Source organism: Melampsora larici-populina (genome assembly GCF_000204055.1).
Source record: "Melampsora larici-populina 98AG31 unplaced genomic scaffold MELLAscaffold_66, whole genome shotgun sequence".
NCBI classification, from domain to species: Eukaryota; Fungi; Basidiomycota; class Pucciniomycetes; order Pucciniales; family Melampsoraceae; genus Melampsora; species Melampsora laricis-populina.
Window position 1 is genome coordinate 156,481 of NW_006768830.1, and position 27,553 is coordinate 184,033.

Sequence of the window (27,553 nt, forward strand, 5' to 3'; positions counted from 1 at the left end):
CAGACTCAATCTGGTGTCAGATGAGCCTGCACACTTTGCACTCAAAATCCATGACACTGTAACATAACCCTATAATCTAACCCAATAATCAGGGGTAAACCCATCTGCGCTCATCTGCGCTGCTCATTGAAAATGATTTCACTCGTTGTACACTTTACATAACATTACTACAACCCAAGATGCAATTATCAAAAAAGCACAATCTTTCATATTTATCCCATGATAAAAAAAATCAAAGAAGAGCAGGGCAATGTGATTGCTATGAATACTTCATTCACAATCATTTTTCATTTTTTGAACCAACCAACCAATCAATAATCAGTAGTCATCACCATGTGGGCTTAACTGACTGAAGTACATACAAGATGTTGTTGTAGGGTACTACTCAGGTGTGATATTAAAATGGGTAGACGTGGTGAGACGAGGTGATTGTGCCAGCCTCATCTGCTCGAAAATCAAGTTTTTGAACTCGGAGGGGGAAATGAATCTGGCTCCATCTGGTTGAAATTTGAGTTCTTGTACTCACAGGGGGGAAATGAATCTGAGTTCATCTGGTCAAAATTCGAGTTTTTGCACTCAGGGGGGATGAATCTGGCTTCATCTGGCCACAAGTCATAATGTTCACACCCAGAAGGGAGAAAACATCTGGCTTCATCTGCCCAAACTCACAACTACAACTACAGTCAGTTCTTGGACTCACATGTGGATCTAATCGAGTCAAAGTTTTCACACTGATTAGGGAGCAGGCTCACCCGCTCTTTACACCTTTTGCTCACAATAGTGTAACCTTCACGCAAGGAACATTTGGAGCTTGCTCTGATTCTATCAGATGATATAAAACATTTGAAATTTTGAAAAGAGATAAAACATTGAAAAAAACATTTTTTTAGTTATAAAAAAATTGAAAAATTGAAAAGAAACATGTTTTTAGTTGTAAAAACTTTCAAGACATTCAAAAGAAACAAATTTTTATTTTTATTATCAGATTGGTACCCAGAGGTATCAGATGGCTCGCTCAGATTCTATCAGATGATATAGAAAAATTGAAAAAGAGACAAAACATTGAAAGGACACATTTTTTTAGTTGTATCATGAAATTTTGTAAATCAGTCTGATCTAGCAAGAGTTGTAAAACTTTGCATCCTTTGATGAAGTTGAAAAGAAACTTTGAAAAGAAAAATGAAACACTTTTGACCGTATGATCAGATTTATGATTGTTGGACTTGAGTTTAAACAACAACTCAATTGATACACTTAGACGATCCATTAGACAATCAATTGAGAATCAATCTTCTTTCTCCTCACTACCACTTTCTATAGTGGAATCACTTTGATCTTCTTTGTCCTTCTCTGCATTCTTTGCTGCTTGATTTTCTTTAGACTGATCACCGGAATTGTTGCTGCAAGAACCTACCACCTTGTGCATTGCGCGAGCAGCAGTGTTTATAGCTGCTTCAAATTTTTGTGATATCTAAAGCCACCAACTCGCCAATTGCGTCATCAGACCCGACCCTCAATTTCATTAAGCAAATACAGCCATCTTTGATATCGTTAACCCACTCAAGTCGTATTGCAGATTGCATCTTCTTAAATCCAACTTGCAGCTTTTTGTCGGTCAGTCTCGAACCTTCTGCAAGAACAATAGAAAGTGGAAAGGCCCTTTTTTCAATTTGGCTACTGGGTCAGCAGTCTGCGGAAAGCCTTGAGGGGGAGTGTATCCCAGGGTTTTGTCTGCAAAAGAAACCAAGAATCAGATGAATGATACATAAAATAAAGATGAAACAATTGTTACTTACATGTGATAGCTGCCAAGAGACAACCTAGATCTACCTTAATTTTATTGCTAGGCTGTTGTTTATCAGGATGTTGAAGTTGTGGTTTTGGTTTTTGGTTAACTGAGGCAATGGCCTTCACCATTGAAACACCCTGTGAGTATGTTGCAAAGACAGTTGCCAGATGGCACGTCTCGTTGGCCCAAGTTGCAATTGGAGGGTGAGACATGTATTGCTTGAGCCATCCCAGCTCGGAGGTCTTAATAGGTGTCACAGTGCTTGTTGCCACAAGGTAGTACGCAAACTCTAGACAATTAGATTCACATGAGAGCTAATAAATACACGAGATGTTGGTATTGGAAATACGAATTGAATGAATCTAACACAAACACATCACTTACCTGATGAGCGATCTTCTCAAAAGCTGCCTTTGATTGGCGCTGAACCTGAGAAGCTGAAGGTCCTGCTGGAGGCTTGACCAATTCATTTTCCACTTTTACTGTATCGACTAACCGTTCATAAATAGGCCTGTAGAGCTCATCATCCTCAACACTCAGCTTATCAACCTTTGGCATTGGAACAAGAGAGTCGCCACCAAGCCCTTGCTCTTCTCGATCATTGTCCAGTATCTCTTCTTCAGTTTCTGAATCCAACAAGAAGTTAGGCAGGCCAGCCAATGCGTAAAAGATTTGCGGATTGAAAACTGCTTTCTCATCATCTGAAAGTGCGCGCCATTTTGCCCTGTTCTTCCGATGACAGTTACCGAGTATTTCTCCACCTTCCTCCTGACCTTGCAATGGCACTAACAAATTCAAGTAAATAAATCCAGGTCAGTTGATTCCTCAGAATGTTCAATTCATATTGTAAGAGACTACTGACTTGCTTCGTTTAAGCAATCCAAATTATACTCAAGGAAGATCATATAACGACTGATGGCTCTTGTTGCTGACAATCCGGGTCTGATAAGAATTATGCAGAGTAAGTAACTTGAGAAAAACTTCATAACACAAAGAATAACTTACATATAGGACTTGATGGTGGATTCACTCACTTTGCCAATCATAGCAAGCATAAGAAGCTCTTGATTGAATTTCTTGTGGACCAGTTTGACACGATCTGAAATCTTGGTAGATAGACAAGTTCAAGTTGAAGCCTTATTCTCTTGGTGATGCTCAAGAATGCAACCGGAAGGCCATAAATCCATCAAGCTTGTATAATTATTGAGGGTGGGAGTGATTTCAGAATCATTCTCAAGCTCTTTGGCTTCAGTAGACCAATTGTTGGTAGATTGTTCATTAACGTTGGTGGTGGTGTTGTTACAGACTCGTTTAGGTGGGTTAGTGAAGCACGGAGCCTGAGGAGGTCTCTTGGACGCAGTGGCACAAGTTGATTTGTTTGAACGTTCAGGAGCTGAATCTTCTGGTTGATTAGGTGGATTAGCAGGATTAGAAGCAGCTGAAGCTCCTTGAGATTACAATCTTTGTGATAACCTGTCAGAGCAGGGATCAACATGATTCAAACTCAAGTAATTGAATCTAATCAGAATTCCACGACCACGAGTTACTCACCTTCATTCAAGATTGTATGAGAAAGTCTTGGATCAGATTTCATTTCCATCACAATCAACAAATAGAATATGAAACAAGATAGAAAACGAAACATACCTGTCAGAGCAGGGATCAATATGATTCAAACTTAAGTCATTGAATCTAATCAGAATCCCACGACCACGAGTTACTCACCTTCATTCAAGATTGTATGAGAAAGTCTTGGATGAAGAGAGAAGAGCTCGTGGCGCTCTGTCAGTACTGTTTATAAATAAAACAACAACCGGTACATAGGTTTTGATTAGGTTTAACAACGTTTCATGTAACTCAGAAATACAGATGTAAATTGAAATAAGAGAAGGAAATCTATGGTGTTAAATGCATGATATGCGTAGTTGTGAAACATATGTAAATGTCACATGAAAGATAAAACACCATACTTGGAACACTTGATTCCAAGTGCAAGGAGGCATTCGGATTTTGCAAATAGAAGCAATGATTCAAAATGGATAGATTGAGATTGAGAGCTGGATAAGACTACTGTTAAGTCGAAAATGAAATTTGAAGAATCAATACTTGATTTGACTTGATTTTGAGAAAGGGAAATTCGTGGGTTTTGGAAGGATGATTTGATTTAAAAAAGGTGATAATTTTCAGCGATAGAATGATATTTAAAAGTACTTTTCAATGTGAAAGAAGTTAGATTTTTCAACTGAAGAAGATTCTAGTAAGCATGACCTTTGAAGCAATGATTTGATTTGGTTGGATAGGGTAAATTTTATGACTGTGATTGTAAAGTATTCTGGTAAGTGGTGAGTTAAAAGGAGAATGCCAGAGTGTTTGAGGATTCGATTTGGAAGGGAGGGGAAAACTTCAGCAAAATGTGAATCTTGGAGGAGAAAAAGAGAGAAAGATAAATTTATAAGCAATGATTTGATTCAACTTCAATTGTTTGACTGATAAGATTCCGGTAAGGAGAGGAAGTGAATTGTTCGAGTTTGACTTGCATTTGGTAATGATATCCATATCAGTCCAAAACAAAAGGAATATTCAACAAATTATACAGTTATATGTATATATATCTGTATATATACGTACATATTTCAGCAGGTAGGGAGTAGGTACCAAAAAATTGAAATATAAGATTAAGCCATGAAGATGGGGAGCAATCCCTTTGGTGCAATGGCAAACTAGCCATTAAACTGGCAGCTCTACTGCCCCTGACAAAATCTAAACTTTGTGACAATTTTGACAGGCACTATTTGTGAGTTTGAGGACTGAGCTATAGGTAGTAAAAATGCAAAAAGTGAGGTCAGTTAGTGAAGATGAAGAGCAATGAAAATTATGGCTTAACAAACTGGCCTTTTTTTTGTAAATTTCCATCCCTTCCCGCGGAAGACTAAGCAGTATAGTACCTTAATCATGTCACTTCATACAAGTTTGGGTTTGGAGTGTGTTCAACAAAGATGAGAAAAATGGTATAAAGTAATGAAGATGCAGTGATAGACATAAAAATGCATAATGAAAGTTTCTCACCTTACAGCAAAGCACATTTTTCATCCAGGGTTTTGATCCCAAACTCTGCATCTTCAAAGTGTTTGGGTAGTTTCCATGCTTGAGCGGTGAAATTTGTCCCAATTTGAGGCATACAATTGGAAAATGAGGGTGCAGATGAACAACTGGATATACATATTCATAGTGGAGTTTATAGATGATGCAGATATGCACACTTTTTATTAAGATCATTTTCCCATAACTCTTTGTTTTCAAAGTGTTTGACTGATTTTTATGCTTGAGTGAGGCATTTTCTACCAATGTAAGGCGTACTTTGGGTATAAAGTAATGAAGATGGAGAGTTAGAAACAAAAATGCATGATGAAACTTGCTCACCTTACAGCAAAGCAACTTTTTCATTATGGGTTTTTATCCAACACTCTTCATCTTCAAAGTGCTTGAGTGGGGTTTTATGCGTGACGGGTGAGGAAGGAAGCCATTTTTGAGTAAAGATGTGAAAATATAACATTGAAGATGATGAGTGAGGAGTGTTTTGATCATTTGGAATTGTTCAGCGTGAAGACTTGCACATCTTTCATTATAATTGTTTTTTGATAACTCCACCTCTTGAGCATGATAGTGTGATTTTAGTCCTTAATTTGGTGTCAAATTGTTCAAATTACAGTGATGCAAGATTGGTCAAACAATGCATCCCAGTTTTTTGGCCAAGATTATCAACACAAATGTAACCCTACCAAGGGGAAGATCAGGTTTTATGAAAAAAGTTTTGTAATGAATTATGTGCTTCTATACATGCTGCACACTTCTCAATAATGACATTTCTCCATTACTCCTCATCTTCATTCTCATATTTAAACATCTTTACACAAAAATGGCTTCTTTCCTCACCCGTCAATCATAAAACCCCACTCAAACACTTTGAAGATGAAGAGTGTTGGATAAAAATCCTCAATGAAAAAGTTGCTTTGCTGTGAGGTGAACAAGTTTAATTATGCATTTTTGTTTCTAACTCTCCATCTTCATTACTTTATATCATATTTCTCATCTTTGTTGATCACACTCCAAACCCAAACTTGTATGAAGTGACATGATTAAGGTACTATACTGCTTAGTCTTCCGCGTGAAGGGATGGGAATTTACAAAAAAAGGCCAGTTTGTTAAGCCATAATTTTCATTGCTCTTCCTCTTCACTAACTGACCTCACTTTTTGCATTTTTACTACCTATAGCTCAGTCCTCAAACTCACAAATAGTGCCTGTCAAAATTGTCACAAAGCTTAGATTTTGTCAGGGGAAATAGAGCTGCCAATTTAATGGCTAGTTTGCTATTGCACCAAAGGTATTGCTCCCCATCTTCATGGCTTAATCTTAGGGCCCGTTTGGCGGTTTTTCCCAAAAGTTGTTACAAAAAAACGACTTTTCATTTTGCCCCATTTTTGAGGGGCAAAATGAAAAGCTGAATTTCGGCGTTTGCATTTACCGAACAGTCAACCAAAAAAGGTCAACAAAAGATCATTTTGATCATTGTTGCCCTTTTGAACACTACTAGAGACTGTGCGCGCATGCACACAACAGGGGAATAGTGTGCTAAGACATGTTTTAATTTGTACCATGGTTTCTTCCCACTTTACAGGAAGAAACCCTTTTCACCATGCTATTCAGCGGATCAATTGACATCTAAGCTTACATTCTTTGAATATAATACAAACCAGTTACACCTCAAGGCATTGCTGTTCTGCATGTTTCTTGTCCTTTCACCAAGGATATTGATGATGTGTAAATCAAGGGAAATATAATCACGATCTTCGATCAAAATTTCACTAGATTCAGAATTCATGATATTCAAATAAGTTACGCGCCCATTTGGCCAATTCATCAACACGACATGTAGTAGGATTAAAATCTAATCTAAGATCATAACAAAATGAGAGATCTGTTGGTTCAATAGGTTCCAACCTATAACAAATCTGTGCCCTTGTACTATCAGTAGTAATTCCTTGAAGTAGATCACGGAAAGTAGAAAGTGAAATACCTGAATAAAGTGATAAGACTTGATTAGTAAATTTTGACACATAAATTTATTTTAAAGTGAGTGAAAAAAGTTCTTACGAGATAAAAAGATTATATCACCAGTTTTACAAACAGACAAAAGTTCAGTTGAAGCTTCATCCCATAAAGTGATTTTAAGAGTAGAGCCAGTATCATCAATACAATCAAATGCAGCCAAAGTAGCAATAGATTGACCTGTTCTTGGTTTTTTCAATGGAATGATTCTGATAGGATTAATTTCATTCAAATGAAAAATCAAATCATGAGTGATTTTTTGATTTTTGTTTTGATGATGATAATCATTTAGTCCATTCAATTTTGTACAATTTCTTGATTCAAAATGCCATTCTGGTGGATTATATACTGTTGATTCAGAAAAACTTTCTTCAATTTTTGAAAAGTTTGGATTCTTGATTGATCGATTGATTTGTGTCCGATTAGGATATACACAGCTCACATCTAGACAATGTGATGTACATTTCATCAGGTTTTGACTAAGACTATCTTTATGCCTAGATCGAGAACCAAAGAATGAGTAGAAATGAGGAAAAAAATCCAAACAAAAAAACCCATGTCGTATAGGAAGATTTTAAAAGCAATCGTGAGGATGAAAACCGGACAATGCGTAAGCTTGCTGCTTGAGAAAAAGAAAGAAAAGCTTGACACGCTTTTAAAAGCGACTGATCAAAAGTCAACAAATCAAAAGGAGGATTACACATGAACTTTAGAAACAGAAAGATAAGCTCGGGATGCTTTTCAAAGCAGCTATCTGAATCAACATATAAAAAGGAGGAACTTCTAGGAAAATACATCCCACAAGATACCCGACTCATTGAAATACTCAACTCATGCAAGTAAATTGTAACATTGTGTTATTTAGATTCAACTGTTTGGTAAAGATGGTTTGACACGACTTTTCAAATCAAAAATTGAAAATCAAACAAATCGTCTTAAAGACCTTTGATCACGTCAACCACCACAATCATCCACCTCATCCCAACTTGAGCCGTAACGCTCCTTGCTCGTCTACGCAATCAAAACATAAAAACTTGCTCAGGAGTTCAATATTTACAACCACATTGATGCAATCTGTAATCTTTTACCTCTCATTGATACTCTTATTTTGAAGGAGGCTGTAAAGCATTCGATTGATTGTTTTCTTAGCTATTTTGCCATATCGAGTCATTCTTTAACATTTCAATCATTAAAAAAAGAGCCAGTCACTATTACATTTGTATCAGCATGTATATTTACAAATGTATTGAATGAGATTGTATATGAAGGTTTAATGTTTTTTTATTTGAGATCATACAGTCACTAAATTTTTATATAAAGGTTTAATATGTTTTATTTAATATCAGAACAAACCATTTTATATAAAGGTTTCATGATTTTTTACTTGAGATCAGACAGTCACTATAATTTTAATTGAAGTTGTTAACAAAAACTCGTATATTTTCAGATTGATCTTGAAGGTAGATGATAGATAAAGAAAAGAATAGTTACAGTCAGTAAGTGTGTATTGAATAAATGATACAAAATGAATGTACTTACTTTTTTTGTTGAGGATGTATTGAAGCCAACCATCACGCTCACGAGCTGGTGTATTAACATAAGTCTCAGCAATAAGAGGCTTTTCAGCAAACAAATCTAAGGCAACATAGCGTTGAGTGTTTTCCAAAGATGATTTGTAAATCAAAGCGACAGCTGAAGCATGGGTTGAAGGTTTTTCATCCTGAATTTTTTGCGCTGCGGTGTTGATTGATGCTGAAGTTGAGGCAAAGGAAGATTGTATATTTGCGCCAAAACCCTTCATGTCAGTGGACATTCCATCAAGGATTTGAATCCCAGATTGTTTCTTCAATTTGACCGGAGCATGAGCAGCCAAAGCGACCTTAGACTTGCGGTGTTGCTTTGCCGCCGGAGTTTCATCCGAGTCTGGGTTGGCCTTGGGCTTGAAAGCAGTGTCCATCAATGCGGATGCGTTGTTAGAGGGTGGTGATTTGGGGGAAGGATGGTATTCAGGAGAAGATCCACGTTCGAAAGGGTCCTCGGCTTGGCTGAGAAAAGGGGAAGCTAGGTTGTGTTTAGTGACAATCGGGCTGCTAGGAATCAAAGCTAGGTCCTTTTTATTGATGATTGGGCTGGTTGAAGTCAAAGGTAGGTCGGTTTTGACAATGGCACCTGTGACATATTTGCCTGTAGCTTTGTGAACCTCCAGTAGGGTCCCAATCGCATCAAACGAGGGAAATGGTTGTCCTTGGCATTGGAGGAGGTCCTTCGCCCTTTTAGTCTGAAAGAAAGAAAAAATTGGTCTATGAAAGGAGACAGAAGTGGTGGAAGGGAGAAAGAGAAGAAATGTACATACATCTTGTTAAATAATAGGTGCCCAGGTCCGATCATCCAGCACAATACATCCATTCTCCCACCCAGCACGACTCAAACCATTCAGATACTTGTAAAGGCTGTATCGTTGAGACAACTGTAAAAGAAAAACAATATCAAAATCAAAACAATAAACAAAGATGAGAAATAAATAAAAACTTACAATATACCAGTGATCCTTGCATGCCTTGGTGGTTTTGGCTGCACTGACTTGAACAACACCGGTAGATTTTTTTCCTCACTTCCGGCGAGTTTTTCAGCGACTTTAGTCCAAACAGCAGTTTTAAAACCATGAGCGGTGGTAGCATTTTCCGGTCCGATTGGTGCGTTGCCAGGTTGACGTTCAGCAGTGAGTACTTCAATCATATTTAAATCATCATCTTTGTCCCATTCAGCCTTGAGATTTGATGTTTTTGGTGTCTCGGTGATTGGTGGCGCAATTGGCGGGTTCGGATTAGTTGAGGAGATTGGGTTGATTGGTTCTAAGGTATTTGGTGAAAGGGCATCATGTACTACAGATCGGACAGCTCTAGGAGCTCTCTATCGTGGTTGTTTACTGGGTGTGGTGGTGGTACCCATACTATTGATGATTGAATTGAATCAATAAGAAGTTGATGGTCAATTTGATGATAAGAAGTTGATGAACAATTTGATGATAATATGGTGAGTGAATTGGATCAATAACTAGAGACAACAGTAGAAAGGAACCGTTGAGTGAGGAAGGGTGTCGTGTGGGTGAAGGGTGTTGAGGTAGTTCAAAAGTTGAATGAGGAGATGGGGCAAAAGTCACTTTTTGTTTCAAAAACAGCCTTGAGGCTGTTTTTGATTTTGAACAAACTTTTGATCAAAAGTGGTTTTTGATTTTGATCAAAAACCACTTACCAAACGCCCGAGCTTTTGACCAAAATCAAAAAGTACTTTTGGTCAAAAGTACTTTTTGGTTTTGGTGAAGCTTTTGGCCAAAAGTGACTTTTGGTTTCCAGCCAAACAGGCCCTTATAATTGGATTTTTTGGTACCTCCAAATGGTTCACGCTGATCCAACTCATTCATTTCCTGAGATATGTGTGTAAGGAGTAAAGCCTTATACAAAGCCTAACATTATGTTTATTTTATAATCAAGGTGAAGGCAACCAATCTAGACATTGACAAGTTTAGAACACTTGTTTTTCAACAACAGTGGAGTAGTACAAATCTTCAACTACAATTTTGGTGAGAAATCTGAGGACAACATGTCATGGTGATGATTTCCGTTAGCCTTTTGATTGCCTTGGCATTAGTCTTTTCAAAACCATCAACGGAATCAAGCAAGTCCAAAAGGGGTCATCATGGACAATTGATTATCAATTGAAACCCCCTTTGGGAGGATCCCTGCACATAGTGTGTGCTGATTTCAAACATCAACTCTTTGTTAGTTGATTGTTAGTATTTATCTTCTCTATATCAAATAGAGTCTCCACTAGACATCTCCTGTTGTCATTGATTCACTTTTCACATTGAGATGGCCCCTCACAATCCAAACAATCCTGTACCTCCAGCAACTGGGTTGAAGAAACCAAGATATAACTCAAGTCAAACATTTAAGATGTTATCGGCATGGGATAAAATTGAGGAGAATTGGTGTAACAAAAAATGTGATTCACTTAGCTGTGCACTCATCCAAAACAAAGCTCCAAGGCCATCAACTATCGGGCCCAATACCTTGTCTGGGAATTTGTTGAATGATGGGATCAAGATTGACTACCAATCTCAGCATCAATTTGAACACAATGACAATGATGACCCTCTGTCCGACATGACAGAATCCGACGCCAAATCAGATGACTCTCAGCAATCAATTGCTTCTATTCCCAAACCAGGTCTTACAGTCACTGCGGCAAATGGTGATGTGAACCAACGGTGTTGTATCCGAGAAGAGAGGCAGTGGCAGGAAGTGATTGGCCCCATGTTTAAAGTCTTTATGGTTTGCAAACGAGTTGCTTTCAACTGGAGTTGGTCAGATTGGGATTTGGACAGAAAAGCTCAGTGCCAATGTTCAGTGGCGAAGAAAAGGATTCGGCACATAGCTATGGGGGATATAATGAGTGAGTAATATGTTCTAAAAACTTCATAAGTTTATACCATGTTTTGAATCATGACAGCGCACACCGTTCAACCGTTGGAGTTCTGCTCATGTCGACCAGATCAGGTTTGGCTGATCCTGATGGGTTACGTTAGCGGTTCCCCAGTTCAGCCCAAGATTGCGTTCTCATTGCGTTTTCTCCGGCTACACGACTTCATCTGGAAGTTTTGCTGTGTTTGTACGCATCCCCTGGCACAGGCATTTGATTCTTTTCATCGACCTGCATGTGAGTTCAAGGAGGATGTGACTCATAAGGTACATTGTCTTATATTTTTCGCTGTCTCTGCTTGACCATTAATCAATTTTGAAATTTGTTATATTCCAGCCTACTAGATGGGGGCAACAACTTTCTTGCACAGTTGATGCATACAGATGCCTGAATCAATGGGAGCAAGACCTCCAGTTCCGCGCAATGGAACTTTTGAAAAAGGAAAGGCTCGGCGCTAATTGCCCGCGGTGTTTTGGAGCTGACAAGTATTCAAAAGAGCAAAACAAACCAGACTATATAGTCTGTATTGATGGCAATTTCCAGCAAAGAAGGTATAAATCCGCCAGTGTTGAGGTTAGCAAAATTCCAATACAATATCCAAACCCCTTCCTGCATGAGAATGAGGTCAAGAAGTGGGATACATTACAATCTGGCTCTTCAAATGAACCACTGGTAAGTTAACCTCATATTCATGATCAAGCTTAAAGCTAATACCCTTCAAAATCTCTTTGAATCTCTTCTGCTCATTAGGACCCTTGCACGCAGATTCACACTGCTGCAAACGGCTCGCGCAGTTCCTCTACATGGCGTGCTTGTGACGATACAGGCCTTTTGGTGATGGTATGTTGCCATGATCACACATTAGTGTTTGTAAATATTGTTCAGAGTGGTGAGAAGTATGTTCTCATCACCATTTTGAGCCGTATTACATTCAGAATAAAAGAGATTACATTTCCCTTGTAGATCATACTTTGCTCACACACTCATTGACTGGTTAATCAATCAGTTGAATGAGGATGAATCCGAGGTAGCCTTTCTTTATGACATCGGATGCAACCTTGAGAAAGGTCTGGTCAGAGTTGAGCATCCCACATTCCATTGCATCAATGATAATCTCAACCACTGGTATTTCATTTTGTCACATGTATCACAACCTCTTTGAAGAAGAAAGATTGAAACATCGGTTCAAATTTGGTCCAAGTGTGTTCCACGCTTATGTACACAATTGGAGTTGTCAATTGGATTACAACCCAAGAATTAACCTCGGATGGGGCTTGTCGGATGGTGAGGGCTGTGAGCGGTGTCGGTGTAAACTGTGCAAGTTAGTGTCCGCTCTGTGATATTCCACAAAGCAGCATTGAATCAATGCGCTGGATCTCAAAGCATCACACGAGAATCACATCTTGCGGACTGACTCTGGTAAGTCACAAATCATAGTATGTCTTTATGTTTTCGACTCATCTGTTTTATCAATACCAGTCCATTCATGCCTACATAAGTTGCAAACAGCCAAGAAAACTTTGGCGGACAAGCGCTTGACTTTGAATTAAGCGTGGTTATACACATACATATTTTGCAGCACAATGGTCTCGTCAAAAACTAGTCCAGGCAGAGGTGATTGGTGACACAAATGTGCAGCAGTTGGAAGACCAGATTGAGGAGTTAGTTGAATACAAAGAAGACTTGCGAGAGGCAAAGTAAGTACATACCTATTTCCTTTATTTTTCAAAAAGCTAACACTACACGAAATATAATATTTTCTGGGCAGAAAATTAAATTATTGATACACAAAAATATTGAGAGGCCAGGAGAAGGGCAAAAAATAAATAAAAATATGCATCTTGTTCCCTGCGGTGAGAGCTTCACTCTCCATATTTTTCCATATCTTTACAGTCCGTATTGATAAGTGTACTAACAATAAACCTTCATAATCATCCAATTACAACCTGTAACAAGCACTGAAATTTGGCTCATTAGTGTTTAGAGAAACTTTTGATTTCTGAAAACACCTATAACTTTGTCAAATCTGCCTCAAAACACTCGATTTTAAGTGCATTAGAAAGCTGAACTCTTCCTCTCGAACTTTCATAAGATCAAGAACTATGTAGCTAGTATGACAATCATTCTATGGATCTGTATGACAAATTATGAAAAAGATGATATCGTTTTTAGCAGACCAGTATGCTGTGTGGTCCTATTATGAACTATTTGGAGGACAATTCCTGCTTACCAATGCACCCAAAATCGAGCGTTTTGGACCGGAATTGACAAAGTTATGAGTATTTTCAGAAATCAAAAGTTTCTCTAAACACTAATGAGCCAAATTTCAGTGCTTGTTACAGGTTGTAATTGGATGATTGTGAAGGTTTATTGTTAGTACACTTATCAATATGGACTGTAAAAATATGGAAAAATATGGAGAGTGAAGCTCTCACCGCAGGGAACAAGATGCATATTTTTATTCATTTTTTGCTCGCCTCTTGGCCTCTCAATATTTTTGTGTATCAATAATTTAATTTTCTGCCCAGAAAATATTATCTTTCTTGTAGTGTAATAAATTGTGACATACATCTACAGGGAAAAGAGAGACGCTTTACGCAGGCGTCAACGGAGAACTGCCGCCAAAAATAGGACTCTGGCAGGCTTGCCAGGACACATCATCTTCCTCCAAGAGAAAGTAGACCGAGTATCAATGGAGCTCGGTAGTGACATGTTCAGAAACATGCCGGATGCCTCAGGTAATATTATTATATTGCATGTGTTCCTTTTTAGACATTGACCATTGACTACTATCTGATATACCAGACCCAACCCGTCTTTTGTTGATACAGGTGAAAGTAGCAAAATCAAAACTCTACGAGGCAAAGGTCGGAATTAGTGAATTGTCGAAAAAATGGGAAACAGGTTTGTCTTTCAAATTGAGAGTGCAAGGGAATTAGCAATATGTAATTGGGTTGTCTGTTATAATAGGTACCTCATCTCAGGAACGGATGAAGAGTGTAATGAACACTAAGCAGAAATTATTCCGAACAAAGTGGAAGACATTCCACAACCTTGTTGCAAAGTATAATGATTCTAATCCAGACAACCCTCCCATGATAAATTATACTCTTGATGAAGTCAAAGCTTTCCCACTAGGCGATGTTTTTTGGAACTTTGGGCATCTCATGCATCCTAATGAGGCTTGGGCCACAGATTCTGACACCCGGCAGGGGATCCAAGCTTATTTTATATCGTCGCTCCGAAGAAGAGTTGCAAAGAATCTCACGTGAAGTAAGACAGATGCTGAAATGATCTTTGGCAACGGATGCCAAAATCCAGAAGGTTCTGACACTTTCTCGCTCAAGTAGGTCCTTTATAAATATACTCTCAATCTTTGCATGCTTTGTCTGACAATTCTTATTTCTAGCGTGGGACTCAAGGGCGGCGGTTCTGCCAATAGGATTGATTACTGGAGGTACATCTTTGCATATGACAAAAACAGCGTGGGAAGATTGTACCAATGTGTTGAGTTTGTTATACCACGGTCTCTTCGTTGACCATGCAAGACTAGTATTCCAATGGGACACCCACCTCTTGTCCTTATTGCACTGCACCCAAATCTATTGTGGAGCAACTGTCGATGAGGACAAAGCCTTAGAGACGAGGTGGAAGGATATGCTACATAGAACTATAACACGATTTTATTTCATTTCTATCTTTTATACATTGAATGATTGATAATGCATTGTATTTGATTAATTGGTGGTGAAAAAGTGAGACGGTAAGATCTAAATAAATGTGAGGGTTGCTCAGTTTGATGGGTGAGTTGTGAGAATTGAGCGTCTCAAGAAGACAGATCAGTGCAGATGAGAACCCCCCTCAAAACTGTCTGTACATACACACGCTCGATCTAAAGTATGCAGATCAGGACAGATGAGTTGACCCCTTGTTTGTACCCCTTTTTACAATGCAATACTACATACGTATTGTGGAGTTATGAGTTGCCAGATGAGAGCAGATGATTTTACCCCTGATTGTAATGTGCAATAAAATGATTTCATTTCAAGTAATATAATACATTTTGAGTCTCATCTGAATTGATGTTGTATTTGATAACAGATGAATCTGTGTGCTTTCATCAGATTGATCTGCTGGTTATATGTTGATAGACATGACTGTAGCAGATGAATCTGACCATAACACATACATTTCGAGTGATAAGTGTGCAGTCTCATCTGAGTTGATGATACTGCTTATGACAGATGAATCTATGTATGTGTGCTGTAGACAGACTCAATCTGGTGTCATATTGAGTCAGAATCGGTCAGATGAGCTTGGCTTTGGCAGATCTTGGGATTCTTGCACTGCTACAAGCATTTCAAGGTGTTGGGGGTCAAGATGGTCTCTTAAAGCCTTTTTTGAGTGCTCAGGAAGTGCATGAACACTCATGAAATGAATATTAGGCATAAGGAAATCTTTGAAGAATTGACTTCACATTTCAAAAATTTTCCTCAGATGACTCTGCCGCATCTGTCTTCATCTGCAGGGGGGTTTTGGCTATAAGCCCTTAGTAATGCACACTGACAGCTTCGGGTCTGGGCCGGACTTTCTGGGTGCCATAGGTGTCGTAGAGGATAGCAACACCAAGCTGCAATTGAAGTGACACATCTGATATCTTTTCTAGCAACCAATCAATCAAAGTGTGGCTAAAGTGTGCCCTAAAATCACCTGTGTGTAATGTATTCCTCCAAGTGTATAGGATGATACACACCCCTGTATCATCCTATAGCCTTTATTAACCCCCTTTTAGAATTTGTTAGAAAGCTAGGAGCTCCTAGGGTATCCTCAAAATTCTGCTAGGTCCCAATGCTATAAGGGGAGGGCCTTTGGCTCTCTCACACCTCAAGGCAACTATCACCACTAGCCTACAATATCACCTCTTCAGCAAAAATATCACCACCTGAAACAAAGTATTACCACCGCACTTAAAATATCACCACCAAAGAGCCCACATATCACAAACATACAAAAACTCACCACCTGTTATACTTGTCACTTTGAGATCTTACTACAGTAGCCCTACGGTCACCACCTTGAACAAAATATCACTACCAGACTCATACTCTCACCACCATGGAGCCCAAATATCACGAACATATGAAAACTCACCACTTGTAACACTTGTCACCCTCATATCTTACCACACCAACCCTACATTCAACACCTCAAAAATCAGAATAACAATAACCCCTACCCCCATATGTAAGATATTGAATCACTACTCAAACTCTTCCCTTTCAAGAACTCATCAAATCAACAATTTCACACACCCTTCAGAAGTCCCAACTCAACTCACTTGATACAACCACTCCCGACTTCACAGACTCTGTCATATGCTTCCCACAATGCCCACAACACAACAAAACCAACCTGGCCCCCAAGAAGGTTGTGTGCGCTCTCCAGCTGTAACCTCTTCCAAATCGCCCAAACATCACTTGACCATCACCACCAACGCAAAGAAACAAAGAACAGCAAACCAATCCAGCCTTTGATCAACCAACAAAAAGCAACGTCCAATGGACAATAACAATGAAGACGCGGCCAAAGATGACTACACAGATTACGACGCCAGTCCAGAACAGGACACAGATTACGGCCTATATGATCCACTCCCTGTGTCAGCCCTGAATACTAAACCAGAGTACCAATGGGCAACGTATTATAATAAAAACCCTAAAAATAGCAATTACAACTCAAGGCTCAGTTTCAAGAGTCAAGTTACATATGATTTAGCATATGTAACATGTGCAGAACTTAAATCAAAGGGTTTGAACATACATAAATTTGATGCAAACCAAAGCTACATATATTTCACAGCCGTAACACATATGTAACAAGTGAAATATACTTATAATACAATAGTAACTGTCTTACTGTAATTAACCTGACCATAGAACCACAATTTGTGCGCACTTGTAGTCCAAAGATTTCCAAGGTTCAGACTATATAAACCCTGAAAATCCAGCCAAATTGAGAGGATCAACATCATCACATTATTATTCAACAACTACACAACTTTGATTTTATTCATCTTCCTAGAACCTTTAAACTTTGCTTATCAATTACCAAACTTTAAAGGCCTGATTCTACGAACCTTGAAACTCAAACCTTGTGTCTTGTTGCTTATTCTGTGTGCTCATTCAACTTTGTTTCTGATTAGACCCCATAATCAGTAGTTCTTGTAATATCCATTTGGTGGAATTACTTGTAAGGAAGTAGTCCTTGGGTACTGCTTATATCAGATTTGGGATTCATCTGATATAAGAAACTCTAAATCTACGGGGAAATCTCTATTTGTCAGAGTGTAAAGTTCCCGGTGTTATAATAGACTTTAACACCACCTTCTTTGACCTTTCTTTGAATAAGAAGAGGATCAAATTAGGATTGAGAACTGCGCGTCATTTGCTCTTATTTTTAATTATTGTAAAGACAATATTTAACCCAAAATCCCTGGGCTAAAGCCTTTGTTTAAAGGTCAACTAACTGTAGTCTTTACTTGTCTATGACAAATAAAGCTCTTACGCCCACGTCTCTACCCGTTCATACTTGTAGATCTTGATCTACACAACTTTAGTAGAAGTTATTAGACCTTCTACAACATTTTCATTGACTCTACTAGCCTAACAGACGCTAGTAGACTCACACCCTGATACGGAGATTTCTGACCCCAAGTCACCTGTCTGACCAACCGTTGCAAATTACCATGACCTTGGTGTAGAATGGGGCCAGGCATATGCTGAAAAGATGCTTGCATCACTAGACCCCCCGAGAATAATGGGCCTTTGGCCACAGGCCTCCTTGAGGCACAAGGGCTGCAATCAAATCACAACCTAGACAAGACTATGCTTTGCATTGTCTTAAAATGCCGCAGAAATTTAGTTGCTTGATGAAGCTTTGTAAGTAAACTAGTAATTTTCTTTCCATATGTGACTTATTCAGCAGACACTCACTTTTTTTATATCTTTGCAAGCTACCAGGTTAGAAGGCCCATTGACTTGCATACCAAATATGTATACAAAATATCAAACCTACAGTAAAGTAGCGACAGATAACCCGAGTAAGAGAAATTGAAACAGCACCTGAAGCAATCCGCTTTGATCCGCTGTTTGGCAGTTTCTTTGTAGAGGGGCTTTTTTCCACTACGTAGGTAACCCTCTGTCGATGCGCTCTCAAGACGCGCCCGCTACATGGCTTGTGTAACACAGCGGCTGTTGGAGCCGCTCTTGCCCTGCTTTGTCCGTTTTCAAGCAGAGGCAGCGGGCCGAGGCAAGTTGATTTGCAACCTTATTTATTCACATATTGTTTCAATGTTGACAAAGCAAGAAATGAGCATGTTCAAATTGACTGAAGAGAGAAAAAATCAAGCATAAAAAATAGAATGAACAGGAATTAACGAGTATTTTGAAAGATTAAAGAAGAAAAAAGTCAAAAACAAACCCTATACTAAGGATGACAATGAGTGACTTGAAAGGTTAGAGGAACAAAATGAAGTGAGAAACAAGAAAAAAGAAAGAGAATGAGATGAAAGTTGGAAAATTAAATAGTAAGATCGAGATCAAAGATCAAAATGTACTACACACCACAAAAACTGATGAGCGACAGGAATCAATCAGATGAAATCAGAATGAGAAAGATTGAGATAAGGGAACTAAGATGAACCCAAGAACAAAGGTCAGACACAGGGGAAAAATCAAGACAATCACATCATTGATCTTTGTGTGCATGACTTTCAAACAAAGTGTTTGGCCTTCAAAGACAAGAAGAAGATGATCAAATCTTACCTGAGTTGACATTTTCTTTGATTTGAGACCAGGATGCAACACTTGGCCACTATCTGGTGAGAAAAAGATGAGATTTGGTAACATATGGAGGGTTCTGAATTGACCTTGAAGGCTGTTTGAGGTGTCCGAGTCGGCCATGGTGTGAAAACGCAGTCAGTGTGATGAGGCGTGATGTCCATCTTGATATCAATGACCGCTGCGACCCGCTCTAACCAGTGGCTGCGGAGCGCAACTTTATCCTGCCGTGCTAATTCCACAATCCGCTGTGTGGCCAACCCCAAACAGAAAGCGGCGGCGGGTCACTTTAACCCGCTACCCCAAAGATTTGGAAGCAAATGCGTGCGGCCGCTCCACTCCCGCTTTTTGTGGCGGGTCGCTTCAAGTGTTGATTGAAACCAATTCTGAAACTTCAGATAATGTACCAATGTATTCAAAGTAATCTTTTCATCCCAGTGCCACCCAAGGGAGTGTCAAAGGGTCTCAAAGCTTGCAACCGCATTGTGGGCTAAACATGGTCATCTTACAATCCCAAGGAGCAAGATGTTTTACTCCTTGTCTATTTGAGAGGCTCCGTGTAGCAACCAGCAAGGCATTTGCACTTACTCAAACACCCCTTGGTATAACACCATTATCATGTGACAAGCAAAAGGAAACCACCAATACACCCTCTTCAAATCCTCCTGCTTCTTGAATTGAACCCCTCAGCCCAAATGAGTTAGAAAAACATGCATCAATTTTTGAACACTTAGTCAACTCCCAGAAAGTGGCACACGATCTGCACAATGGGCGGCTCTGGAGGCATAGCAGCAAATCCAAAATTAGAACCATGGAACAGCTGATGACGAATGAAATTGGCAAGATAGGACGTCAGGTGAGTTAATTAGCTTAATTATCCCTCTCTTGACCATGACCGGCAGGACTAATTCTTCACTTTTGTTTTTGATCAGCTACACATCTTGACAAACCAATTCAACCTGCACTTTCACCTACTGCTTGCAAGATGGATACCTGAATCTCCCGCCTCTCAAGTGCTCTTGCCAGAAGAGTACACATCATGTGAAAGGTGGGCATGTTCAGAGCAGAAGACTCATATGCTCAAACATTTCACTTTTGAAGCAACAAAGGCTCCACATCATCTTTGCCTAAAAAGTGATGAACACAAGCATCAGTCCCCTGCTGCCATACGGCAGGCTGAACAACACACCAACCTGGCAAAAGCCTCCAACAATTTGATTGGTGAGCTTTTATATTATATTTCATTTGTTTTTTTTTCTTGTCCAATCCATTTAGGAGCTGATAGCACCATTCTGTCCACATAGCCCCCTATCTGCATGCTGGTTATAAAGGAAGGGGTGACAGGCCAGAGATTACCATGGCTTCATGAAATATTCCTGAAAGATTCAGGAAGATTTCAAAATTACTTCAACATTATATCATATGGGGCCATTTGCCTGTCCGACCAGCAAAATTCTGATGACATCATGTGATGTCATAAATGTGTACACACCTGCTCCTGTATTCACAGATCAAGAATATATAGTCCATCAAACTTTGTCATGTAAATTGACTGAGTTATTGAGGTTTGAAAAAAAAATCACGGAACAAAAAATACTATTGTTGTACTATACATAAGACTTGGATCTTGAATGTCTTCAATCTTTGTCAATATATATATACATTAAATTTGATAATATTATCCGCACTATGTTTCGCCACATTGATGTTCCCTACAGCCTTTGTCTATGGGTAGTATTTGTATATGTAATTGTTGATTATATACAGAAGTTGGATTTTCTGAAGTTCTTTGACCTTGAGGCAAATTGTGATGAAATGTAGGGCCCAAATTAGGCACAAATAGACTGATATGCATGTAAAGAATAATTTCCAAAAGTTTCTGCCCTCAATTTATTCATATCCTTCCTAGAATCAACAAATCAGGGAAAGATTGGACTGCTCATGTAGAATTTACAATTACATATAGAAGTATGCCTTTTGGACGAAGGCTGCAAAAATAAAGAATGTAGAAACATGTAATGTACAGTGGAATATAAAATTTATTTTGTATGTATAGATTGCGCTATTTGGCGCCCGGTTTTGAAAATACCCAACACCCGCTTTTATTGGTACTTTCCCGCGCCTCCAAGCCAAATTTGGGAAACCGGGCGTCAAATTCTACAATTGGGCAGTTAGACTGCTAAAACCGGGCATTAGTCCTGAAACCGGTTATTTCCTGCAGTATATCTTTTGATTGTCTATGTCTCTTTCAATTCCCTCCTATGCTCAGCATTACACCCTACTCAAAGACAAGGTATCAATATCAAATCCGACAGCCATCTTTCGACTTACTCATCATCATTGTGTAAGGTTCAAGAGATGAACCTTCACTGTGGATTGTGGAGACAGCTCGAAAGCTTGAAGTCACCTATAAAATATCTCTATCTGGTTTCCAAACTGGCTCCGAGTTGGAGAGTCTCCTCCAATCAGCTACCACACTAACACAATACAAAAGCAGAATATAAGAAAGAACTAAAGGATAATGTGCTTACCTGGCTCCGAGTTGGAGAGTCTCCTAAGGAGAAGATTCACTCAGGAGCCAGGGCAACTTGATGACTACACTCTTGATGTCTAAACCCATAATCCATAACAACTGAGATCTACCTGTAAGGTTTACCCTTACACCCTCCCCCTCTAAAAAAAATTGACCCGTATATATAAAAAAAAGAAAATAATTCCTCCTAAGATGTACCTTGAATTGTTTTTGTGATTGGTAAAAATGAAAAAAAATTGGCATGACTCGCCCCTAAAAAAGTTGGCATGACTCGCCCTAGAAAGAGAAGTAGATAAAAGAAACAAAGCAGAAAAAAAAGAAACCACAAAATGAAATGACAAAACCATTGAAATCGTCTTGAGCCTAATTCGTCGAATTCATAATTGTGCCAATCCCTACTTGTCAAGAAGCGGTCCAAGGATGTGCTCACAAAGTGGCCGTGGAATTGCTTTTACAACGTGTAGAAGGGTAGTGGCGGTGCATACTAGGAGAGGAACTTACTTTTGGACAATAGTCCCCAACGACGAACCCTCTTCTTCCTCCCTCCTGTACGGCTTCAATTTTGAGATGTGAAAGATTGGGTAAGTCTTGTCCTCTTCATTCAGTCGTAGTTCGTAATTTCGGCCATCATTCATAACTGATTTAATTTCATAAGGACCATCAAACCGTGCTCTCAATTTAGACACACTACGCCCCTTCCCTCCAACAATACTTTGACGATCTTGACTGTCTATAAGCACCCAGTCCCCCAACTTTAAATTCTCACCCCCTCTTCTCCGTTTATTCTACTGCAGCGCCTGTTCCACACGACTTGCCCACAACTTATCTCTCCAATTCTGCCAATCTGAGCGCCTCTTCTCAAGCCATCAATGAGCATCGCTATCTTGAATTTGTGATTCTAGCCGAGTTGGGAATAGTCTAGGTTGTCTTGCAAAGACAAATTGAAATGGACTGACCCCCGTCGCTACATTCACCGATGAGTTGATAGCATACTCCACTCCTGGCAGTGATTCTAACCACTTCGTGTGACGCGACGCAGCTAAATGGCGTAGAGGCTGACCTAATGTCTTGTTAGATCGCTCACTTCTTCCATCCGTTTGAGGGTGGTACAATGTCGACAAGTTGACCTGAGCATGTAATCTTTCATTTAGATGTCTCCAGAAACGCGAGACCCAGATTTTATCACGATCACCTATCATGGATGATGGTGCACCAAAGATTGACAGCCACGAAGCAGTGTTGGGCCGTTGCGTTGCGCTGCGCGCAACGCAACAATTCAATTTTGTACTCATCCGCCCACAACGCAACGGGCAAAGGCAACACCTGTTGCGTTGCGCGCAACACAATCGTTGCGTCCTTTGCTTTTGCGCCGTTGCTTTCCATCGTTGCTCGCCGTTGCTCACCGTTGCTACAGGCGTTGCTCACGTTGCAAGCAAAGAAAATAACTTGATGGGCATACATTTCAGCATAGTAGAACATAAAGGAATAGGCATATGGCATAAGGAAAGAGTGAACAATCAAGGGATGGGCATATGACAACTATACTTTGATAATAAAAAGTAGAAAGAGATTGATACAAACAATGAGCAAAGGAAATGTATCACTAAGTTTAAACTACAATTTAGACTTTCTATTTCTACCACCAAAGGCTTGTATGGCCTCGTTTACCTCGCTATACATGTGTGCTAAGGGTACACCCTGACGCCACCAAAAGCGTGAACCTACACAGGTTTTTGATGGTACGTGGTACAAGACGGACTCTGTCAGACGAACATATATCAGCCGCCGCTGAGAATGTTTGTTCCACTATTGCTGAACTCGCAGACAAACTCAGGTAGTCTTGTGCTAATGAGGCAAGGACTGGGAAAGCCCCACAGTGCAACTGCAACGTTAGGAAATGTCAGTGTTCCGATAAATGAAAATGAAAACAAAACATGTACATACATTCCACCATGGCAAGACGGCATGAGTCTGGCGTGCATTGTCCTTTACTGACATCGGATGAGATCCCTTGAGGTAAGCATCAATCTCGTTTGGCTCCACCTCAACATCTTGTGACTTGAATAGTTCAAACAGATTGTCGGTGTTCCTAATTGGTGAATTATCAATGTCTTGAGGCACATCCTGAGGGTGAGGGGCTGCGGAATGCTCGGTCTTGCGATTGTCAAATTTATCTTGTAGTAACTTGCGTGCTTGATTGGTGATTTCATGGTCCTTACCAAACGCACGTTCAAAAAATTGTAGTCGGAAAAAGGGATTCAGAATTGTGGCCATGACAGTCGTGTCACAATTCAAAGCCTCTTGAAAATACTTGTCCACACGAGCTTGCATTGATCGAATCATGGGAAGCAGAGCATCTCCCATGAAGAGTTTGTCCGCTTGCAAGGCAAGGTGAACTTTGAGTGCATAGAACTCGGGTATCACAATGCAACCAGTGGGTCCGTCCCCCTCCATACGTTTGGTCAACTCCAAGAAAGGCTGGATAAATTGAAAGGATGTGTTAGTGTTAGTTAGTTAGTTAGTTAGGTGATAAAATTAAGAAACATAATCACTTACTGATAGCTCATTGGTCAAGTCCTCCAGCGCACTCCAGTCATCTGGGGTGAAAAATATCTCGTGAAAGTACCCACGGGGCTTCGTGCTACCCTTGTGTCGTTTCTTTGACTTGAGAAGTGCAAGGTCATCGGCAAGAAGTTTTTTGACAACCTGTGATGGTTCAATGCATTAACCTCTCTATGTAGTAAATCATGATGACTGAAACATAAATAAATACAAACACTTACTTTACGCGCTTGGACCAACCGGTTGAGAGAATCAAACTCCGCATTCCACCGAGTCGCATTGTAACCAGGTGTTAAAGGAAGGATCTTCAAATTCATGCTTTTTGCAATCCTCGAGAAATGTCTCCTCCATGCCGCTGAACGAGCCACTCGACGAGATATGAAATTGGCCTATGGAAGAAGCATACACCTATTTGAGTTGTAGAATGAAATAAAGATACTTTTTGTATTAGCAGCGTACCTTACTGATCAATGCATTCAACCGGTTTGCGTGCTTCCGTGAAGCAGTCGTGTGGTACTTGCTCGAGGTTGTATTTTCCAAAGTAGTGTCAACTGTGGCTTCAACTTCGGGCTCCTCAGTTTTGGTTTCTTCATCACAGTCGGGTTCACCGTTGACAAAAAATTCAGCTTCGGAATCATGATTGGTATTGATTTCTTCAGGCGCAGGGTCGTCGTCCAAATTGGCATCTATAACAATAGTGGTTGACAAGGTGTGATCCTCTTCGTCTTCCTCAGCAATAACTGGCAGAGTACCTGAAAATGGAAATACACCCAGGAAATCCTTGCGTTCCTGGGTACGTGAAGGCGCGGTCCGGCCAAGCTCCTCCAGACCGCCTTTGACAGTGGAAGAGATCTTGTGTAAGAAGCATCGGGCATAGTCGGTATTCGGATTCCAAGTACACGATTTCGATTGTGAAGAGGTGACCTCCATGTCGGATTCTAGTATTTCTTGCTCATGCAACAAGAGTTGAGTATGCATTTCATTTGCCATCGTGACATTGTTTGAACCGGAATCTGTAACCTGGGCAAGCATGTGGGTATCGAAAATAAAAAGATAAACATGAAATATCATTCTGAATTCAATTTGAATGAAAAACTTATCTTGTATTGGAGTTCATGTTTCTTCATGAAGTGGACCAAAGGCTGGGCATGCCATACCCCCTTGTGATGCCACGCAATCAACTTCAAGGTCAGATGGCGAACCTTGTAATTCCAATTGTTGTCTATGAAAGTGACTGCGGCGCCTCAGAATGCATGGATATTGTTGTGTGTTGTCCAACCGTCGTGGATCAAGGTAAATTTGCCAATATTGTCCTGTTGATTGTGTCATGAGTAAGTAATTGAATTATAATGAAAATGAATTGGAGTATTTATCTTACCTTGATTTCTTTCAGGACAGTGTCCTGAAACAAAACGTACATTCCAGCAGCTTCTCTGGCCACCCATGTACGACCAAAAATCTTTGAATCACGCCAAGCATACCGAAAAGCCAGCCAAAGTAATGAATCCTCAATTCGGTTCCAAGGCAAGGCCTCCGCAAGGATCCATACAGCCAGGATCTGATTAAGTACCTCGTTCTTGAAAGGGAGCTTGCTGTTGAAAAAGTCTGGCATCTGATGTTGTCCATTGGAAACAATTTTGGTTTTGAATACAGTAGGAGGCAGTTTGATTCCACTATCGATAGCCTTTTGACGTTCTCGATAAGGTAATCGATTTCGGCCTTTATTGTACCCATCTCAATGGATTTTGAGGTTATTCAACAAGTCTGCAACCACACAGCACTGCCAGCATAGATGCCTTGGGTTGAGAAATCCGAGGCATCATTGGAGGCAAATCCTCGGACAGACCTTGTCCGAGGTTTTTGCCCAAGGTATTTTTTTGCCCTGGAAATAACCTCGGATCAAACCCTCGGGAAGCTTCTGTCCGAGGTTTTGCATCCGAGGATACCTCGGATTACAAAATCCGAGGTAAATATGTTGGCGGTGCAGACTTTCTTCTTACACCATAAACAAGGCCAAGACAATTTCTTGCTCGATTTATCCGTGAAAGAAAACATGTCAGTGAGAGAAATCTTATGGCCAATGACGGAAGTGAGTCCTACTGACCTCATCTGGTTTGTGTTCCGGTGGCCCAAAGTATTCCGTGACAGGAGCGTAATCAGCGTCTTCAGATTCGCCTTGATTCTCCAATACTTTAGCTTTCTTAGCTCTTTGTCAATCATTTAGGCCATGATCAGAATCTTGAGCCATTTCGCCTTCGGACGGGTCATCCGAATGATTTGCCTATAAGTTGTGTAAATCAATTACATCATTAGCAAGATTCAATGATGATAATACCAATACCCAAAGATAACTCACCGGTGTATTCTTTGAGTTCGAAGCTGCCTGTTTTCGCTTCCTTCGAGGTGCTGGTGGCTGTGAAGAGGGGGAATCAATTGGTTCACTTTTGGGTGGCTTTGATGCTCGTTTCTTTCGCGCAGTGGTGATGGAATTCCTTGTTTTGGGGAGAGAGATGGACAATCGGCTATCAGAGGAGGGCTGGACCATTCCAGGTTGGCTCTTACAAGGTGTCGGTGGCCTGGTTGAGCGACGAGCAGGTGTTGAACCTACTGCTATCGACATGCTTGATCGTTGGGAAGCTGGACTGCTGGACATGATTGACAGTTGACTGATTTTCGAATGAAACGATTGGTGGATAGAAGATTGTGAAATGACTGGCGCAGGAGGAAAATCAAGATAGGTATTGATTGGGATGTGTTTGATAACAATGGAAAGCGGGAAGGTTGATGTTCAGAATCGAAAGAGAAGCTTGTGACTGATCAATACTGAAGACCGGAATATTGAGAACTACAAGAATGAGATGGAAACGATTATATACGAAAACTTTCAAACGAATCTGATCAATATGTGATTTATCAAAAGATGGAACAATGATAATGAGAATCCAGCGAGACTTGGAACTATCAAACTTGGAACTATCAGTAATCAACACATTCAAATCTGGAGTTTGAAAGTAAAAGTGTGAAAGATGAGGTTTTGAAGTAAAAGTTGGAATGAACATCTGAGATCGAGTTGGGCTGAAGTTGTGCTGCCAATAGCTTTTCACCTTGCTGAATGAGGCCATATCTGGTCTAATCGGGATGTGCATTGAGGCAAGGGGTAGCTGTGAAGGGTTTGGTTGATCGAATTGGGAGATGGTGCGATCGGAAATCAAAATCTTGGATGTACCAGGCCAGGGGGGGGGCG

At 40.0% G+C, this 27,553-nt stretch overlaps 4 protein-coding genes across 4 annotated transcripts; 1 reads left to right on the forward strand and 3 right to left on the reverse strand.

Annotated features, from left to right (window-relative positions):
- Positions 1-1,285: 1,285 nt before the first annotated feature.
- Positions 1,286-2,844, reverse strand: MELLADRAFT_112449 (uncharacterized protein; the record flags this gene model as incomplete). Its single annotated transcript, XM_007416978.1, has 6 exons — positions 1,286-1,471; positions 1,628-1,731; positions 1,797-2,103; positions 2,174-2,574; positions 2,652-2,731; positions 2,795-2,844. The coding sequence occupies 6 exons, from the start codon at positions 2,842-2,844 to the stop codon at positions 1,286-1,288; spliced, it is 1,128 nt and encodes a 375-aa protein (XP_007417040.1).
- A 3,815-nt stretch (positions 2,845-6,659) lies between these two features.
- MELLADRAFT_112450 (uncharacterized protein) lies at positions 6,660-7,366 on the reverse strand (the record flags this gene model as incomplete). The annotated part of the gene is made up of 2 exons (XM_007416977.1): positions 6,660-6,865; positions 6,943-7,366. The coding sequence occupies 2 exons, from the start codon at positions 7,364-7,366 to the stop codon at positions 6,660-6,662; spliced, it is 630 nt and encodes a 209-aa protein (XP_007417039.1).
- Positions 7,367-10,766: 3,400 nt separating this feature from the next.
- On the forward strand, positions 10,767-11,357 carry MELLADRAFT_68359 (uncharacterized protein; the record flags this gene model as incomplete). Its single annotated transcript, XM_007416920.1, has 1 exon — positions 10,767-11,357. One exon carries the CDS (start codon positions 10,767-10,769, stop codon positions 11,355-11,357), a length of 591 nt encoding a protein of 196 aa, XP_007416982.1.
- A 12,925-nt stretch (positions 11,358-24,282) lies between these two features.
- Positions 24,283-26,962, reverse strand: MELLADRAFT_112452 (uncharacterized protein; the record flags this gene model as incomplete). The annotated part of the gene is made up of 7 exons (XM_007416976.1): positions 24,283-24,453; positions 24,531-24,698; positions 24,769-25,098; positions 26,414-26,516; positions 26,571-26,590; positions 26,666-26,722; positions 26,918-26,962. The coding sequence occupies 7 exons, from the start codon at positions 26,960-26,962 to the stop codon at positions 24,283-24,285; spliced, it is 894 nt and encodes a 297-aa protein (XP_007417038.1).
- Positions 26,963-27,553: the final 591 nt, after the last annotated feature.